Raw genomic sequence first — 18,705 nt, forward strand, 5'->3', positions numbered from 1 at the left:
GCTGGTACTGCTGATGCTCACTTTAAGTAAAAATAAACCTGGTGAGTGGCCCAGCCGACAGCCAAACAGCTTAGATAGGGCCAGTAGCTTTTAGGCTGGATGGGATCTGGATTTGCCTAAGAGTGTGCAAAAGGAAGTTTGCATCAGCCCAGAACTATTTTGGGAACAGCAGTTCATGGTTGCAGTAGCAGCTTGATCTGTTATTTTGGATACTGGTTTGATTGGCTTAAAACTTGTAGTTCTCGGGGCAGGAAATGGTCTGTCCTGCAGCTGGCTGCATTTTTCATCCTTGTTCCTCTTTACTGAATGGGAGAATTTTAGACCTTTTGATACTGTTATGACCTATGAAACTCTAATGCTTTCTAATTCTGCAACAAATATTAAATCCGGAACTGTATTAGCAATGTCAGCAGTGCTGGTACATAAACAGGAGCCACGTGTTGTTTCCTTTACACAGATAGACACAGCTAACCTCCACAGCCCAGTCTCCCATTTTTTACTTTCCCAGCTCTGATTCTAGACCATTTCATACCATAGCTCTTCTCTCTTTCTTTGTGCTCTAGGAAAAATGTTCAAGTCTCTGGATCTGAGCTTGATTGTGGAGTTCATCCTGATGTTCTATAAGGACAAACCCATTGACTGGCTGCTGGATCACATCCTCTGGGTGAAAGTCTGCAACCCTGAGAAAGATGCAGTATGTAAACAGCCTCTGTTGAAGGGAAATGTTCTGTTGTGTGTGGGCAAATGTACACTTGGCTGTGCCTCCGGAGGATCTTTTCTGTGAGCTCTGGTGCTAACTGACTTTGCACCGAGCTGTGCCATCCCTGGGGAGCGTGCTGCAGGGTGTCCTTGTGGATTGTGAAAGTGGAGACCTGGGAGTTCAGGCTTTTGTAGCTGCAGCTGCCAGGAAAGGCATTATTTCTGCATCTAAGCACTAATAGGGTATTCCTCCTGCAGCCCTCGAGGACAGGAGTCATTCCCCATTCTTCTGTTTTGTTTTGCATTCTTCTCTCCCTGAAGCAGTTTCCCAGTCACTGACTGCAACCCCAGAGTAACCCTTTGACTCTGGATCCATGGGCTGTACCTGCCTGGAGCACACAGGGAGACTGCCCAGAGAGCTCACCCCAGGCAACCCAGAGCAAACCCTCCTTGCACAGTCTGCCAGAATGAAGGCAGATCACACAAAGCTCTTGTCAGGGTTTCTAGGAGGGTGCAGAGAGGTGAAATGGGTTCTGCTTTTGTGCTGCCATTCCTTTTGCAGAGCCATAAGCCCCTGTGCCCTGTGGAGGTTGTGTTTGAACTCCAGCAGCAAGGGGCTAAAGCGAGTGGGAAGGGCAGAGGAGGAGTGTCTGTGGCAGCAGATGTAAGATGAGCTCAGCACCAGATACTCTCCTGTCTTCTCTCTGAACATACTGTATTTACAAATGCTTGCTTGCCCTCCTCCCTGCTGGAGAACAAGCAGCAGAGTCGCTGCGCAGAGCTCAGTGGCTTAGAACAGACTTCATGGTGGCAACCATGTTGTGGTGATAAATGCCAGAGCAGGTGGAAATTAGTATTGTATTTGTGTGCTGGGGGCATGGACCATCCTCAGAGCTCTGCAGAACTGGGGCAAGGGTGTGGTTTAATTTGGCCTGATCCCTGGCAGAGGACATGGCACTGGCTCCAGTACCCCTTGTGCAGCAGGACCAGTCTCAGACGATGTCCACTGAATCCTCCTGGCAGTTCAGGCCATGTGCTCAGCTGTGACAGAGCAGTCCCCAGGATGTCTGGCAACCCCACAGTCTGCACAGCTGTGGGTAAAGCTGGATGGGTGGGATGCTGGGATGGAGCTGGGAATGATGCTGCTATCTGTGCCCTCACCTTCAAAATCCTCAGCTTGAGCACTGATTAAATGCAGATCCTGCTGCGCTGGATCATCTTCTCCTTAACTCATCTGTGCTCATCTTTTCCTACCTGATGGAACCAAGGTTTTCTCAGGGGAAATCGCAAACCTCTTAAACATGTTGCCTTTTTAAAAATTAACCTACTTTCCATGTGGATTTCTGGCTCCTTTCCCCCACTGTTTGCATGATTAACTCTGCACAGCGCCCTTTCAAACATGACTTTCTCTTGTAAATCCCACTGTGCAAAATCAAATTGGTAGCGGGGAGGATTTGTCTTTTTGATTGAAAGTTTGTTTGACCTGAGCTTTTGGTAAGTGCTTTGCCTGCTCTGGGTATATTCTGCTCTTTCTTTTTTAACTAATTTTAGATTTACCTGGGGTAGACCTGTGTGAAAGGATGACCTTCTTAGCACCAACTGAGCTGTTCCCTCTCCTGGCTTGTCTGTGACAAGGCTGCTTTCAGGAAATGTTTCTTTAGGAGTGCAGGAAAAGGGGAGAAAGATAAATCAGGAGATGCTGTAGCTGCCTCCATTCCCCTTCCTCCTCCTCTTCCCATCCAGAGTGAGATAGCCATGATGGAGTTGCATCCACAGTTGCTGGCAGTGGGTAGGTCTGTCCCATTAGCATGGCGAGTTTTAATTTTCTAATGTAACGTGAGCTGGATTAGGGGATTACCCCTGCAGCTTGCAGGGGTCATGGCTGGAATTTCCCAGCTCCTGGCCCATGGTGGGGGCCTGGTGTGGCACCCTGTCTGTTCCAGGCAGCCACCACCAGTGGGAGGCTGCAAGAACAGATGGCATTAGGGATGTGCATGCATTTCTTTTCTTGGAAAAAGCCAAAGTTGGATAACAAATACCCTCTCCATACAGCTTTTAACCTGTATTTTTGTCCTGCTCCCCCAAACTGAGAGAAACGAGCTATTTTAAAATGTGAGTTCTCATCTCCCCACGCTCTCAGTGATTTTCCCTTTTGTCCTTTATTCCCGCTCCATCGTCTCTCTCCCTCCACTCCATGGTAAATCACTGCCAGGATCACAGTTGCATCTCCAAGTTTATTTATGTGGTGGATAGGCGTGAAACAGCCCAGCAGCTCTGATTATGGCACGTGCTGTACATCTGCTCACAACTCCTGCCAGCAAACTGAGAGAGCCCACACTTGGTACCTGTTCACCTGGCTCTGAGTCATCCCAGGATTGTTGTACCTTCAGACATCAGGGATTCCAAGCTCTGAGTTGTAGGAAAAAGGCTTTCCCAAATAACCCAAGGGGCAAAGGAAACTCAGTTCTCTGGCTGTTCCTCCCTGACAGCACAGAGGGGATTTGCTGAGCGTTCTTAGCTGTGCTTGGCAAGGAGAAATTTGGCATTTAAACCTGGACCCTGCCCAGCAGAGCCTGGAGGTTGAGGGGCTGGGAGTCACAGTCTGGTTTCTCCAATGTGTGCTTAAAAGCCCTCTTGCCAGATTAGAGCCTAAATACCACAGAAGGGCATAGAGATGGAGGACGTGTCTGTCACTCCTTGTGCCCTTGTCCATTGCTCTGTGGGCCCCAGTGGCCTGCAGAGGTTGGAGCCTGGGGCACTGTGGGGCTGTCTCATTTCAGAAACACTGCGACAGGCAGAAGGCAAACCTGAGGATCCGCTTCAAGCCCTCGCTCTTCCAGCACGTGGGAACCCACTCCTCCTTGGCTGGGAAGATACAGAAGCTGAAGGTGGGTACCAACTCTCTGTCCAAGCTACAGGTGGCCTGGCCTGCAGACACCCGGGAACTGGCGGATTTTGGGTGGGGACATCAGTGACAGCAGCTGGTGGCAGCTGGATTTCTGTGAAGTGGTTGTGTTTTATTCTGAATTACAGTCAGCTCAGGCAGCTCCTGCTCCTCAGAATGGCAGTGACATGCCCCCAGAGTCACTGCAAGATTATAAGCCTTGGTACCTCTCCTGGCCACCCATCCTGAGTGCCAGGCCATGGTCCAGGCAAGTGACTTTGAAGAATCTACTGAAAAATCTTGGAGAGATGACTCCCGGGTTGGTCTGACTTCCTTCCCACTCCACTTCATGTTCCTGGGATTTGGTGATAGGCAAATTAAAACTCACTGTGTAAGAGCTGGAATTGTTGAGGTGTATTTAAACATGAACAAAATGCAGCTTCCCACAACTACAAGTGCAGAATCCATGGACAGACATCCCTGGGCTGTGCTGTCTGTGTGATCCCCGGGAAAATGGATGGTACAATCCAGTTTGTATCACAGTGCAGTGCTGTCAGGCCATGTAATCCAGTCATTTTATGCTATTGTCAGCCTCCCAGCTGCTTTCTCCCCAAGTGTAAAGACTGTTTCCAGAGCTCCTGGGGCATGGACAGGCATTCAGGGACATTTGGACAATAAAAGGCTCCTTGGTGTGCTGGATCAGAGCACAGAGCTGGGGTGTTTCTCTGAGCTGCCTCTCCTGAAGCAGTGTCCTGGGATCCAGTCACACATTCCCCTGCCTGGTGCATTGCCAAAATTACTTCCATCTCTCTTCCTTTCACAAAATTTTAATTTGCAGTGCCTTGTAGCTGGGGCCCTGGTTCCTCACGGGCCAAAGCAGCTCATGGCCCTTCTCTGCCCTTTTACTTTGTGCCCTCCAAGGACAAGGACTTTGGAAAACATGCACTGCGGAAAGAACACGTCAACCCTCCTGCTGAGGTGAGCACCAGCCTGAAAACCTACCAGCACTTCACCCTGGAGAAGGCTTACCTGCGGGAGGACTTCTTCTGGGCCTTCACTCCCACTGCCGGGGACTTCATCCGATTCAGATTCTTCAAACCACTCCGAATTGAAAGGCCAGTGCTCGAGGGGTCAGCGGGGTGTGGGGGCAGCCCAGAGCATGTGGAGACACTTGACTTTCACTCTTCTGGCAATTTAAATCAAATTTCTTGTCTGTCTCCTGCTTGGCTGCCCAGGAGGAGGGAACAGTGCTCTTCCAGGGGAAGCATAATTTGACCCTTTCTCAGCTGGGGCCACCTTTCCCCTTTTCTTTCCTGCACTTGTGAGCAGTCCGTGGTTTAACTGATCTGGCACAGAAAGTCTCCTGCCAAATCGTGCTGTGGGCTCTTTGGGAAGGTGCCTGTTAAGTTGAGCTGTTTGATGATTCAGATGGGGTGAAAGCCATCATGTACCCCCTCACTCAGTGTCCCTTTCTGTGGGTTTGGTCTCTGTCACAGGTTCTTCTTCCGCAGCGGGAACATTGAGCACCCAGAAGACAAACTCTTCAACACGACCGTGGAGGTGCTGCCGTTTGACGTAAGTGTTTGATTGAGATTTGAGGTGAGGGTGGAGTGGGAAGCAAAAGAGCTTTGAGAGGAGGGAACTGCTTAAAGTCATCAGGAAAATCTTTACAAGATTCGAGTGCCTCTTACAGGTGCTGGCAGGGAGCCAGAGGGTCATGCCTGGTGTGATGCCACCTCGGGAGCAGGGTGCTTTGCTGAGCACGGCTGTGTGAGCCATCCCTGCCTGGGGATGCTCCAGAGAATGGAATGGCTGCAGAGGGGGGGATGAAGCCAGAATGGTGCAGTGGAAACAGCAGTGTGAGGGCTGCAACTGTCCTCTTGTTTTGGGCATGTGTCTCTGGGTGCCAGGTGGGGAACAAGATGCCAGGGTTTGCTGGCAAGGACAGCTCTGGGGTTGCTGCTTTTCCTTGGGGCTTTTGGGTGACTCTTGCCTCTGGTCTGCACAAGACTCCTCTACTTCTGCAGAGTCTACAGTCAGATAAGGAAGCCTTGCAGGAGGGAAGAGGCACAGCTGTCAAATACCGCAGGACAGCGGATGGCTACGTCCAGATAGGTACAGGGGGTGTGGGGTGGCAAAGTGCCTGCTGGCTTTGATAACACAGCCCATGTCCTCACCTGCATGTCAGTCAAGAACCTTAGAGCTGTTTGCTTGGCAAAGAGTAATTTCTGCTTGCCAGGAGCCAGGATTTATCACTGTCTCCTCTCCTCCACTGCCCTTGCTCTCAGACCATGTTGTCCCCCTCAGATCATTTTCAGTCCTGCATTTCTGCCAGTCCTGCTCAGAGCCAGGACCAAATCATGCTGATTATTTCTTTGCTTACCCTGGGGTTAAAAACCTCCACCATGGGCAGTTTTGCCATCTCTGTACTCACACCACTTGCAGGTCAGACCTCGTCTCTTGCCACCTGAGCTTGTTTTAGTGCTTGCCCTGCCCTTGGACAAGAGCGAGCAATTGCAGCCTCCAGAGAGCTGCCAGTGTGTGATAGCCCTGGTGTCCCTGCTAAGATTTCATTTTTTTTAAGTAAACAAATAAAAGAAAGATTTCCTAACACATGCAGTGTTTTGCCATTTTCTCATTCCTCTGCATGCTGGCTGGTTTCTCCCAGTTGCATTTTCAAAAAAAAAACAATCAAAACCAAAAAGCATGTCAGGCCACTCTGTCCCCTTTTGCACAGCAGTGATATGCATCCCAATGCATTTTGTTTTGTATACCTGTTTTGTGTTCTCCAAAGTGTGGCATTTTGCACTGTATTCCATCCACACTCCCGGTTTTTAGCCTCTTTGGTGTTGGGGAGCTGCAGGCAGGGGCTGCTGGGGCTGTGGTGGTGCCCTGGGGGAGAGGGGAAGTGGAGGGGCAATGCCAGAGGACCATCCCTGTGTCAGCCACGTGCTCTCCCCACCAGGCTCGTTCTCCAAGGGCGTCGCAGAGGGTGAGGTGGACCCATCTTTTGGGCCACTGGAGGCCATCAGGCTGTCCATCCAGACCGACTCCCCGGTGTGGATCATCCTGAGCGAGGTAAGCCCAGCTCCCTCAGCACCTCCCCACCCCTGCCCTGCTCATCGCTCTGATCCTATCCCGCTCTTCTTTCAGATTTTTATCAAAAAAGCAGAGTGAACCAGGCATGAGGCAGAAGGGACACCCTCGTGGATCCCAGGTCCTGCTCCCTCCCTCCCGCTCCCTCCTCCCCGCGGCGCCTCGCCCGGCCCAGGACAGCGCAGGGCCGGCTGCCGGGGGCGGCAGAGCTGCTGCTGCTGCTGTGCATCCCCAGCGGGGCCGGGACGGGCATTGACTCCTCCTGAAGAGGAGCAGAAAGCAGAACCCAACCCCCTGTGCAGGGCTTTGCTCAGCTCCCTCGGCCCCTCGGGGTGCTGCTGCTGCTGCTCGGACACACGGACGCGGGACAGTTTGGGGTCAGGATGAGCTTTAGCCAGCGTGGGGACAAAAAGCACCTTCAGCCCCAGACAGGGCTCAAATCTTTGGCTGTGTTTGGGGACAGAGCAGGTCACACTGAGTCCTGCCAGCTGACCCCACCGGCGCGCTGGGATGGAGGCGGCAGGGCCAGAGGTCTGCCTTGCCCTCTCCCAGGCAGCAGTCCTGGCCACAGCTGAGGATTAAGTGAGGGCAAAGACTGACCCTCCTTCAGCAGAGGAGGAACGAATCCAAAGGGGTTGGAGCTATGATTATGGCAGGGAAAACAAAAAAATAAAATATGCCACACTGTGCCTGCCAGCATTGAACACAGCCCCTTAACTCACAGTGAAGTCTCCAGTGTCTTCATGCCTTGAGATTGAGTGCAGAAACTGTCTTTTAAATAACTAATTCAGTTATTGATTGATGTGGGTTTTTTGGGGACGGAAAAAAAAAGCAGAGGTAGCCCAGTTCAAAAATAGTAGGGATTAGTGTAAATCCCAATGTCCTTTCAGCTATACACTGGAATGCATTATACTACTTTAATGTTCTGTATTTTTTATTATTGGATACATTTGATTTTTCAAGTACATCTCTCTATATAAATATATAAAACAATGTGCACTGTAATAAAAGCTAAATTTAAACCTTTGGTGCAGTAGTGAAAGTCACTTGCAGGAGGGCTGCTTTAGGCACCTGTGAACCCCAAGTTCACAGTGGAGGGTGGAATGTAGGGAGGGCAAAGTCCTTTTGCAGAGTTGGTGATAAGTGAAGCTGGGGTAAAGTAAAGGTCATTTAATCAATGCCAAACAGACTTTAGTACTGGGCTAGGGTCAGGCTTTTCTCCCAATATTTGGATGTGGTTTTAGGCAAGCTTACCCATCATTTTCAGTTAATCACAGCAGCTTTTCCTATGAAACCCAGTCCCCAGCTCAGATGTTCTGACACCAGTCTCTGAGTGCCTTTGACAATCACAGGTGATTTCTAGTGAGAATAAGAATTTATTTTTTATATCCATGGTGTGATTCTTCAACATAGATCATTACAGCAGTAAGGAGGAGAGACGACAGCATGTGGGTCAATCTGTGCTCCATGAGGCAGAGCCAGAGGCATTTTAGAGCAGACAGTGCTACAAAGCCCAGCAGTGAAGCTCCTCAGCAGGAGCAGGGGCTGGAAAGCATTTGCTTTCTAGAAGGGAAATTATCTCTGAAGAGCAGAGGAGTGCCAGCATCCATCTCCCTTCTGCAGGGAATGCAGAGCCAGGGAAACATTCTCTCTCTGATGGTGCCACATGACTGGCTCCCCTGTGCCGGGGGCAGACAGTGGGGTTTGGGGGAGCTGTGGCCCCTCTCACCAGGCCCCATGGAGCTGGAGAGGCCACACCAGTGCTGCCATCCATGTAGGCCTCAGGAAGTGTGCCAGGAGCCCAGCCAGTGCCAGCCCCAGCAGCAGCCAGAGCAGCCAGGCACTGGCATACAGCGGTCCCAACCTGGGTGGGAGAAAACACCATCAGGCACTGCCAGGGAACGGGGCACTGTGGCAGGGCTGTGAGTCCCCACCCCCCTTTGGGACAGTAGGGAAGGGTGACACAGCCACGAGCACATGGGGCAGGAGGGGAGGAGGAGGAGGAGGAGGTGACAATGTGCCTGCAGTCCCAGCCACAGGGAGGAAGCCTGTTCCAGGCCAGCTCCTGCTCCCAGGCGCCCTGGGCTGGTTTGGGTCCGTGGTCCTGTCAGGTCCTTACCGTCCCCGTGCAGCCCCGGCATAGCCCTGGAAGTACCTGAGGCGGGTGTAGAGGTAGAGCAGCCCACACACTGCAGTCACACCTGGGGGGACAGGAGAGCTGAGCTCTGCTGGGCTCAGGATCCCTGACACTGCTTCCAACACAGCCCCCCCAGCAGATGGGGCAGAAAACCAAACATAGAGTGATTTGGCTTTAAACCACTGTGGGAGTTTAAATTCGTTTTCTTCCTTCCCTTTTTGTGAGGGATGAACTTCTCTGCCCTGCAGCGTTGCCCTGGGACTTGGGTTGGCAATGCTCCCTTATGTGGTTTCTCCTCACAACTAAATGGTTGCAGCAACCAAATCCCCCCTCACTTGGTAGGGATAGGCAGTGGATGAGTAAATGTTTGGGTTATGGTTTCTTGTTCTGACATAGCTCTGCCTCAGCTGCTGCCACCCTGGCACCCTGGGACAGCCTGACCTTGTCCAGGAGAAGCAGCATGAGGGGACAGCCAGGCTCCAGCAAAGGAGCAAGGGCTGCCAGTGCTTCCTCCTCCAGGCAGGAATGGGCTCAGCTGCTCCCAGCTGGAGTTGAGGCACTTCTCAGTCAATCCAGCTAAAGGGGAAATTTGCTTTCCATGAACAAGAGCCTCACAGGCACAGAGAGAATGCCTGAGTCACAATGGGATTTAAATTGGGGCTGAGGTTTTTGGTTTGTTCACATGGTTTGGGTTGGAGTTCCCCTCCACATCCCTCTTACCTTGATGGAAGAAGATTCCAGCAACCCAGAGGAGGGAAATGAAGATTGGGAAGTACTCTGAGCAGTTTGCCCTGGTGAGAACCAGAGATGAGAGTTAAAACTGCCTCCTTGAACATCAGAGCCTGGATAACCAAGGCTGGAGAAGGGAATTGGAAACTCACATCAGAGCAAACTAAAAGAGCTGATGAGAACCATCACTGTGCTGTGGGAAAGGAGCCTTTGTGATCCAGAACACCCAATATCTGTATTGTAGAGGGAAAAAGCAGCCCAACAACACACAGCATTCACCTCTCCTGCATTCACATGGCCCTGGAACAACAAGCTGTGGCTGAGATGGAGATTTGTCTCTGCTGGACCCTCGACAGGCTGCATCCCACACACAGCACCACCCCAGAGAGCTGCTGCACCCCAGCCCCTGGGGGAGAGGCTTGTCAGTATTTAAGGAGCTTTCTCTTCCCCTTGGGGGAGCACAGCCCAGATTTGGGAGTCACAAAAGTCACACACCAAGAAGGAGCCTTTTCTCAGATAAAATTCAGCAGGAGGTGATCAGATTTACAGCCAGGTTTTCCTCCTTTTTCCTTTAGTGACAAAAATACAGATTTTCTGCAAGAGTAGGAGCTGTGCTATTAAAGACATTGGTTTTGCTTCTCCCACATTTTACCATTCCCTAGGCAATTTAATCTTAATGTTGGCCAAAAATATACAAACCTTTGGAGAATGGAGCCAGACTGGGAGCTGGAAAAAGTCTGAAGAACCTTATTCTGTAAATGCAGTTTGAGCCTCAGTGAGGGGAGGCTGCCAGGTTTCAAGTGAGTAATGCATCGATACCACTTTTTCCCATATATTTTTTTTCAATATATTAAATTATTCATTTGTATACTCTTCCACAGGGAAAAGAGAAGACAAACCCACAAAGAAGCAACATCTTCTCAAGGCCAAGCTCCCAGAGGTCACCTTCCCTGCCACAGCCTATGGCATGACTTGGTTAACTCCCATTTAATAGTTAAGTATTTAATTAAAAGCCACATCAGCAGCTCCCCAGCTCACAGAGGCTGATGTCTCCAGGCAGGCTGGCCCTCCATGGTCCCACAGAAGGACTGGAGCTGGTGTTTTTGTCACTCCACAAACGTTTCCTGTGTGCTGGCAAGGGAATGCAGCTGCTTTGTTCGGGATTTAGTGCCGGGCTGGAATTACCCTTCACACCAGCTCCAGCCAATTCCTTTCAATTGCTCACAAAACAGAACGACTGAGATGAAAGATGGAATCTGCTGCTTGCTGGAAGCTGAAGGGATCTGTGAACGTTTCCAGTTTAGCTCCAGCATTGCTCTCTCCATAGGAACAGAGCAAAAAGAAACAGCCCTCAGCAGGGGCCCACGAGTGCTGATTCTCACAGTACAATGCCTTCTGAAAGGGAAAAAATTAAAATGCCCTTGTAGCTGGTTCTGCCAGCAAGGCCCTTTGCTTCAATTCAACAGCAAAACATTACAAGAAAATATCAGGTTATTAATAAAGCTTTGGCTGCTCTCACCATTTGGAGCCAATGGTAATATTAAATTTAATGATTCTAATTGTGAATGCTCTGCACCTCCTCCATACGGCCACTAATTTGTAATTTGGCTGCCTCACAATGCCAGAAGGAGAATTATCATGGATGGACAGAAACACCCCAGCCAAAGTGCTCCAAATCAAAACCCAGACCTTTGCACACAAAGCATTGAAAAAAAAATAATAACAGGAGCAGTAAGTGGAAAGGTGGTTGAGGGAGACCAGTCTCTCCTGACAGCGACAGTTGACTCAAGTCTTATCTAGACAAAGTCACCACAAAAAGTCAAAATCTTACTGAGCTCTGAAGGTCCGCTCAAATTCAGGGTGCCCCGTGGTTTCGGGAGGGGAAACCTTGTACTTCCGACGGGCGTAGATCACCTGCATTGCAAAATAGCCTGAAAACAGAGCACAGGAATGGTAACAGAGCAGCAGGGTTTATTTAGCCAAGTGTTATCTGGCTTGGAATCAAGCAAGTGGTTAGAATGAAAGAGCTGATATGATCTAGGTCCATAGTCCTGGGCTGTCACACACGACCTGTAATAAATGTGCCATTTATTTCACTCTCATGCTTTAAATTCAGGTTTGGTTATCCCAGGTGAGTGCCAGTGCTGGATGACACTTTGCATCACCTCACACCCAGCACAGCCCTCAGTGCTGCTCCCTGGCAGATCAAACACACAATAAAACCTTACCAAGTCCACAGTGAATCACAGAATTACCTCTTAATCTTGCACTTTGTGTTTCGAGTACTTGTGCACCCTCAGCCAGTCTGATGGGAATGATGTGCAACACTTCTTTTCTGCTATTCCCAGTGGGTGCAAAGTATGGCCCATGTCACAGAGCAGCATCCAAACTCTCAGGCAATGGGACAGTCAATTAGAGATGCTCTTAATCATGGCAATAAAAGGAAATGGGGAAGAGGGTGATTATTTCTTGCTCTTCACTCCTGCAGGACGGCCCCAAGGCTGTCAAGGAGCAGAGGTGCTGCCCCTGCCTGCTATCAGCCTGTGCCACATTTGAGCCAAGGCACTGAGTCAGTGTCTGCTACATCAGTCCTTTGTACATTTGTAAAGGACATGGAAAGTCACTTCAAAACAATGAAAACTTGCTAACATGAAGATTTGAAGTGTTTCACTACTTATTGAAAGCTCCTACTCCCACAGGAAATTGCTGATGCTCTGTTTTATTTGGGTGCACTACTACACTGCTGCCTTTATTGAAAACTCCTATTTTCATATAGGAGAAAACTAAATTATAAAAACAATTACTTTGGTGGCTGTGGTGGTGTCACTGAGACACTTGAGTGAGCAAAGTCCTCACATAGCAACATTTCCAGAGCCTTCCAGAGAGACAAGAAGCCAGGGTGCAAGGCCTGCCTTGGGGACTGTCCTATTGTAACAAAGATAAAAGCAGAACAGCAGGACAGAGAAGGGGAAGTAGAGACAGATGTTCCAAGATTAAAGACAAGACATGTGCCTGCAGAAAAGCATTAGAACATATGTAGAAGGGAATTAGAAATGTAAATAATCTGATGCTATGTGACTTGTGTATCACAAGGTTTTGCTAACAAAAATACAGTCATTCCTTTCAGAACACATACAAGAACAATAAAGCATATTCTAGTACCTTCCACAGAGATCCAGCCCTAAATGAGAGGTGTTGACAGAGCAAAGTGGGGGGAACATTCTTGTTTCCCCTGTTTGATTCATTTGTAGCAGGTTGATCATGGGTGAGGGTGTCACCCTTATGCTGAGGTCCATGAGGACACAGTGTTCCCTCTGTGAATCCAGGGAGGTGTAACACAAAACTGGAATTCAGCAGCTACTGGAGAGCTCTGGGAATAAAATGAAACCATGACCCATCCTGTTCCCTCCCCTCCTCCCTGATGCTCCCAGGGTTTCATCCCAGTCTCCTCTCCAGAAATAGACAGAGCTGAAGTTACAGCATCATGAGCAGATCTGGCTTGTGGCTCTAGCCCAACTGCACTGGGCAATGCTCTTCATCCTGCTTTGGGCCATCTGCACCTTTCCCAAGGTAGGATTCTTGTGACTGATGGGTGAGGTAAGAGTCCTTTCAAACCTCTCCATCAGCTCTGCACTTAGCATCTTGCTTCTACACAGGGCCTAATATTCAGACAAGTCCTACACAGATCCTCGACACTTAGGGATGAGTGACATAGAAGTCCACAAAAGCACTTCCCAGAATGAGGTGTTGAAAAAACCCACACTGCATGAGCCTTCTCAGCACAGAGTCTTAGAAAAAAAGAGTTCAATCTACTCTGCAGAACCTTTCAAAGCATTGTTTTTTGTGATTCATGTCTTGAGGTTAATCACCTGTGTGGATTCCCACATGGCTTAGGGGCTCAGCTCTCCCTGAACTTTGCTCCTCAGTGGAAATATTCTTCATTCTCTATTTGATTATGTCCACAAACTTGTCAAATCATATCATAGTTGCTATCTGCCACATTTGAGTGAACCTGGCAAACGAGCCCTCTGGGGCCTGACAGTGACATTGCATAAGTTTTCTTTCCTTTGAAGCTATAAAATAAGGGAGTGGGGGAAAAAAATGGAGAATAATTTTGCTCTGTGGTACAATGTTCACCACAAGGCTGCGGCCCACATCTACAGAGTGCTAAACTCAGGGTTTCACTAAACTGAGAATGACTAAATTAAAAAGGGGAAAGTTACTTGAAAGAACCCAGAAACTGCAGGCTCCCAGAAAGTTCAAAAGGAAACATAAAAATCAACCAACCCTGTACCAAGGGCAGCCATTAAATTACATTTCCTGCACCAGGATGTGATGGAGGAGTGTCTGTAGGGACAGCCCATGTCTGTGCTTCAGTGCTCCCCTGCTCAGAGTGAAGCCCAGACCTCTAACTCGCCTACAGAATGTCCTTTCAAAACATGCAGAGAAAGCCACTGCACAGCTCTGAACCTGTGACATGGGCACACAGATTCCATAGGACTAGGTGGAAAGGAAATACACAGTATTTTGCAATTTGCTCCTTGGCTTCCCACACAGAGATCATAAAACCAGGATACTTCGTGTGATCGAACAGATAGGAGGGTGCCAATGCCAGCCATTTATCTGCTGGCTTCACACCTGGCCTGTATGCCATCAAAGTAAAATTCTTAATGCTGCAACCTTTAAAAAGTACTTGAAATTCTCATTAAACAAAAATATTTGAGACAAAACTGCTATCTAGGGATTTGCTACTGAGGGTTTCCTAAAGGAAAAGAGCTCAGCAGCATTTCTGTAACTCAATTTCAAGTTTTCATCATGTATTGTCTTGGCACACTAAACACTCACTCCACCCCCACTTAGTTTAATAACAAAAAAAATCATAGTACAAAAGTTTCTTGTTTGTAGTTGTATGTCTCTGTAAATTGAGTGGAAATTACTGAAAATTCAAAGTCTTGAGCTCTATTTTTAAAGTGGAATATTTTGTTTTCAATAATGCTTGTATTAAGAGATTTATCACCTGACAGCTAAAAGCACATGATGCTGCTCAGGGATTCACATCCATTTGTAAGCAGAGGTGTGATAGCTGTATGGTGAATTAATACAGTAATAACAAACCCCACAAACCTTTCCTTATAGAACGGTGAAGATTTTCATAAAATGAGGGCTCTGTCCCCATCCCAGGCAAAGCAGTGAGTGTCCTGAAGCTTAAGGGGGAGAAACTTTGCCCAAACGACCCACAAATAAACAGAGCTTGTCAAAAATGCTGCTCCTTCTAAATGGTCTAAACACAATTCATCTATTAAATTAGAAGTCACTGAGTTCCTTTGAAGAGCTCTGTGTCTATTTCTGACCAGAACTTGCCTTAGTTTCCAGATTACTGTGCTCTCAGTCCATCTTGTCATCTGAACATTGGTCACAGAGAAACACCCATGTGCACGAGGCTCTTTCCTACATCCACACCAGGTCTGTCTGTACACTGACCTCCTCACCAGCACATTTACTAACCTGCCTTTATTTTGGCTACCTCCAGCCACTGCAAGTTACAAATTACCTGCTAAAATTCAATCACAAACTAGTTTACTTTAATAACATCACGCTGAAATTGCTTTAAGTCCAAAAGTTTACTTGCTGGCTTTAAGGACCATTTTAGTCTCTGTTAAATAATGACCACCCTCATGCATAACACTTCTGCCATTAACAGCCAAAAATTTGTATCATTTTGCCATGTTGAAAAACAGTGACTTTCACTCCACAGATGCTCCAAGAAAAACACAGGAACCACATCCCACAAAGTTCAACAAAATTAGCTGAATACTGGCATTGTCCAAAGGACATTTACCTTGCTCCAGGACCCCCAGAACTGTGACTGTGGCCAGAAGGTCTATTTGATCTCGCATGCTGCTGACTGTGGAGCAAAGCCCAGCCTGATGTGCTGGGTACAGCTGTCCCAACACTGTCTCCCAGCACCACCCACTTCCACAGAGCTGCCTCTGAGCACAGGTGTTTCCCCCACCACACCTTAACTCACCTTAACTCTCTCCACACCACGTGGTTTTCCAAAGCAGCCACCCACCAGAAAATGTCTATTCCATTCAGCCAAGTGCCTTTTGTTGAACAATAGAGCAGGGAAGAATTTTACACGAGCAAACTGTGAAATTCTTCTAATTACGTTTACAGACTTTATGCCATTATTGAATTATATGTTGCCAGCAATGGAAAGATGATGGAATTCTTTCCAGCCCTTTTGTTGCTAGTTTTAATGAGCTCTGAAGCATCTCAATTATGTGCAAGGTTGTAAAAATTATTAACAAGCATTTACAAATTAATGACTTGACCTTCTGCTCTTATTTCAAGTAGTGGACTTGACCACGTGAAAGATTTGATACACTCCAGCTGGAATAACTTAATTCTGTTACCAGATTCTGTGATTTAACAGAACATTCAGATATTTATCCTACTAATTACCACTCTTCAGTTTACCAAAGAGGAGTACAGTTCTTTTCTAGCACTCACTCACCCTTAGTAGTTTTCTGAAGTTTTTAAGCAATACAAACCTTTCCCTGGCTAACATTCAAAATAAAAGGTCTCAGTTCTGAAGGTAGCAGAGGATGTAGAAACATAGACCCTGAGAAATGTTACACTGACATCAGAGTCAGAACTGTAAAATGTAAAATTCAAAAACCAGCAATGTTTTAGCCCTGAATAACTTTTCTCCCCACTCCACAAATGTAAAATTGGCATCAGTTCAAAAAGTTACCTTATGTTCTTGAGCAACTTTATATGGATGACTGCTTTGACTTCAAAATTTTTTAAATCAAAGAGGAGGAGGGTTTTCCCTTAATGTTGGTGGTTGAGCCGTTACATTTCTCTCTGTTGAGTCACACACACAAACCCTCACTACAGAATTTGTGCATGTACCAGACCTGCAGTTTCTCCCAAGAGCAACACAGCAAGATTTTTTCTAGTTTGCCTCTTCATTGCTTCAAAACCCCATTGTGACAGCTCATCAAGTTGAAAATTCAGTTAATCAATCAAATATCCAATGTTACACTTTTTACATATAACCACACATGTAGAATAGCAAAACCACTCCCTCTCTCTAAAAAACACTCATATGATGTGACTTCAGACCCTCCAAGGTACAGCAGACTCAAACTAAACAGAACTAAAACCTGAAAGTTAACATTAACTGAACCTATTGGTGACACAGCAGCAGAATTTTAGCCTCAGTAATAAATAGGCTGAGCAAAAACTGTATGTTGGGATGAAGGGAAGAAACCAGCTCACTAGGAATGACAATGCTGAACTCTGCTAGGCTCATGCAAATGTATAAAGTCACACCATGTATTTTTAATACACTAGCAAAATATTTATTTTATAATGATAAAACAGAAGTGAAGGATTTCTTTTTGGTGTGCACCAGTAATTGTAGTAAAAGAATAAGGGGATTAATGGACTCTTTATACATTTCAATGACAAAAATTCATAAAGGTTAGCATCAAATTCAACTGTTCTCCATTTACAAGCATAAAACTTACCATAATACCCCCCAAACACATATATAAAGAATTATAGTTTTAAAATCTATAAAAAGTAAAAAATATACAGTCAGAAGATCTAACTCTTATTCAAATCTTTAATATAAAATTGTAAACATTTATTTACACAAAGGAAATGTGTATAACAAAATTTTGAGCACCCTTTTCAATTGGATCGTGGTTTTTGGAAGGCAGTGGATGTTGCACAGTGACACTCTCACCTTGCCTGCCCAACCAAAACCGCAGTTTATAAATAAAGCCATGGGCGGCTGGCTGGGTTCAGTTCAGGGGAGATTGGTTTTATTGCTCTGAAGCTGCAGCAAATGGAAAGCCCGAGTGCAGACACAGCCAGTGACACATTACAGGGCACCAGGGCAGAGCCCAGCCCTGCCCATGCACCCATGTACATCAAAACCATATTTTCATTTCCATTGAACTGTTCCAACCGTGTTCTGTGCACAGGGACCAAAGGCAGAGCCAGGGGCTGTTTGGATCCTGTTCACACACGGAGACCAACGGGCATCATAAGCCAGTTTGTCTGGAATCACACCTAATTTTACTCCAACAGTACCATGAAAAGGCCCTGTCATCAAACCCAGATACCTTCCTGAACAAACCCTCTGGTCAAGCAGAGCAATATCCACCTTAGCTTCCAGAAACAGTGGAGGAAAGAGCACACCTGCCTTTTCCTGGACATTTTGCTGGATTGCCTTTTTGGTAGTAATAATGCAAACAGCAGATGTTCTTTTCCTCCAATTAAGAAATCATAACTGGATGGATTGTATTTTAACTTATTCAGAACCAAGTCTGTGTGCAAAATCTACTGGAAAACAGAGCAGATTTCACCACAACCTAAACAGGGAGAAAGAAAAGCTGAATCCTACTACCCTGTTATTTCTGTTAAGTGTTTGTAAGGGGGAGAAAAAAACAGTGACATTGAAGGATGTCACTTGAAATTGAGGTCCCAAGCACCCCCGACAGGAAGGGAAGGCACACTGGTGCAAAGTTAACCCTTAAAATTAAAAATACAGCAAACACTCCTTCCCCTGACATTGCTAGTTTATATCTATACTCTTCTAATGACACTTACCTTGGACCAGTTTTTGGTTTAACTTAACAGTAAACCAAGCTCACTAGCTCTTTTCTTAGATTGCCAGTATGAGAAAAGCTAGCATCAGTTATTTGCATCAACTACTTATTCTAGAAAATATCAGAAGTGTCAACAACCAAAGTCACCAACATCTTTATCTTCCCATCCAAAGACAATCTTTATGTTATCTTTTCAAAAGCTCTATGAGGGATTAAGCCTGCTTCAGTGAAGTTTTATTCACTGTTCAAAGGTGGGATCCACTGATCAATGCACATCTTTCATCAACAGTTCAACATGATAAAATAGCAAATCTGATCAACAGAGCGGAATTCATCCACACTAGCTAAGTGTGCTGGACAAACCATGTTCCATGCATATTTGGAAAGGGTTAAAGTATTAGTGTTAAAAAAAGCAGTTTTCAAAAGTGCAAATTGTCTCATAAAGGAGCTGCAGACACAGTAAAATATTTTCCTTCTTTGAAACCAATGATATCTTTCCCTTCCCTTCACCCCCTCTGGAAAAAACCCTCTCT

General features: G+C 46.9%; 2 protein-coding genes across 3 annotated transcripts in view; one reads left to right on the plus strand and one right to left on the minus strand.

The window, feature by feature from the left end:
* Nucleotides 1-7,706, plus strand: part of MGAT4B (alpha-1,3-mannosyl-glycoprotein 4-beta-N-acetylglucosaminyltransferase B) — a 50,689-nt gene extending 42,983 nt beyond the window's left edge. For both annotated transcript variants that reach the window (XM_077186632.1, XM_054642980.2), the window contains 7 exons: nt 564-694; nt 3,480-3,587; nt 4,505-4,698; nt 5,080-5,158; nt 5,611-5,698; nt 6,549-6,661; nt 6,737-7,706. In XM_077186632.1, coding sequence (XP_077042747.1) covers nt 564-694; nt 3,480-3,587; nt 4,505-4,698; nt 5,080-5,158; nt 5,611-5,698; nt 6,549-6,661; nt 6,737-6,760 — 737 coding nt within the window. In that variant the 3' untranslated portion in view covers nt 6,761-7,706. The remainder of the gene's footprint in view (nt 1-563; nt 695-3,479; nt 3,588-4,504; nt 4,699-5,079; nt 5,159-5,610; nt 5,699-6,548; nt 6,662-6,736) is intronic.
* Nucleotides 7,707-8,081: 375 nt separating this feature from the next.
* On the minus strand, nt 8,082-18,691 carry LOC129126773 (leukotriene C4 synthase-like). The gene is made up of 5 exons (XM_054642961.2): nt 15,385-18,691; nt 11,377-11,476; nt 9,537-9,607; nt 8,799-8,880; nt 8,082-8,543 (listed from the first exon to the last, which is right to left on the minus strand). The coding sequence occupies exons 1-5, from the start codon at nt 15,440-15,442 to the stop codon at nt 8,405-8,407; spliced, it is 450 nt and encodes a 149-aa protein (XP_054498936.1). The 5' UTR covers nt 15,443-18,691; the 3' UTR covers nt 8,082-8,404.
* Nucleotides 18,692-18,705: the final 14 nt, after the last annotated feature.

The sequence above is a fragment of the Agelaius phoeniceus genome, chromosome 15, assembly GCF_051311805.1.
Source record: "Agelaius phoeniceus isolate bAgePho1 chromosome 15, bAgePho1.hap1, whole genome shotgun sequence".
NCBI lineage: Eukaryota > Metazoa > Chordata > Aves > Passeriformes > Icteridae > Agelaius > Agelaius phoeniceus.

Excerpts from the sequence above, each read along its gene's own strand:
- LOC129126773 (XM_054642961.2), bottom strand. The coding sequence starts at position 15,442 with ATGCGAGATCAAATAGACCTTCTGGCCACAGTCACAGTTCTGGGGGTC. Across the intron at positions 11,477-15,384 it reads TCTGGGGGTCCTGGAGCAAG|GCTATTTTGCAATGCAGGTG; the intron begins GTAAATGTCCTT and ends CTCTGTTTTCAG. Across the intron at positions 8,544-8,798 it reads GCCGGGGCTGCACGGGGACG|GTTGGGACCGCTGTATGCCA; the intron begins GTAAGGACCTGA and ends TCTCCCACCCAG.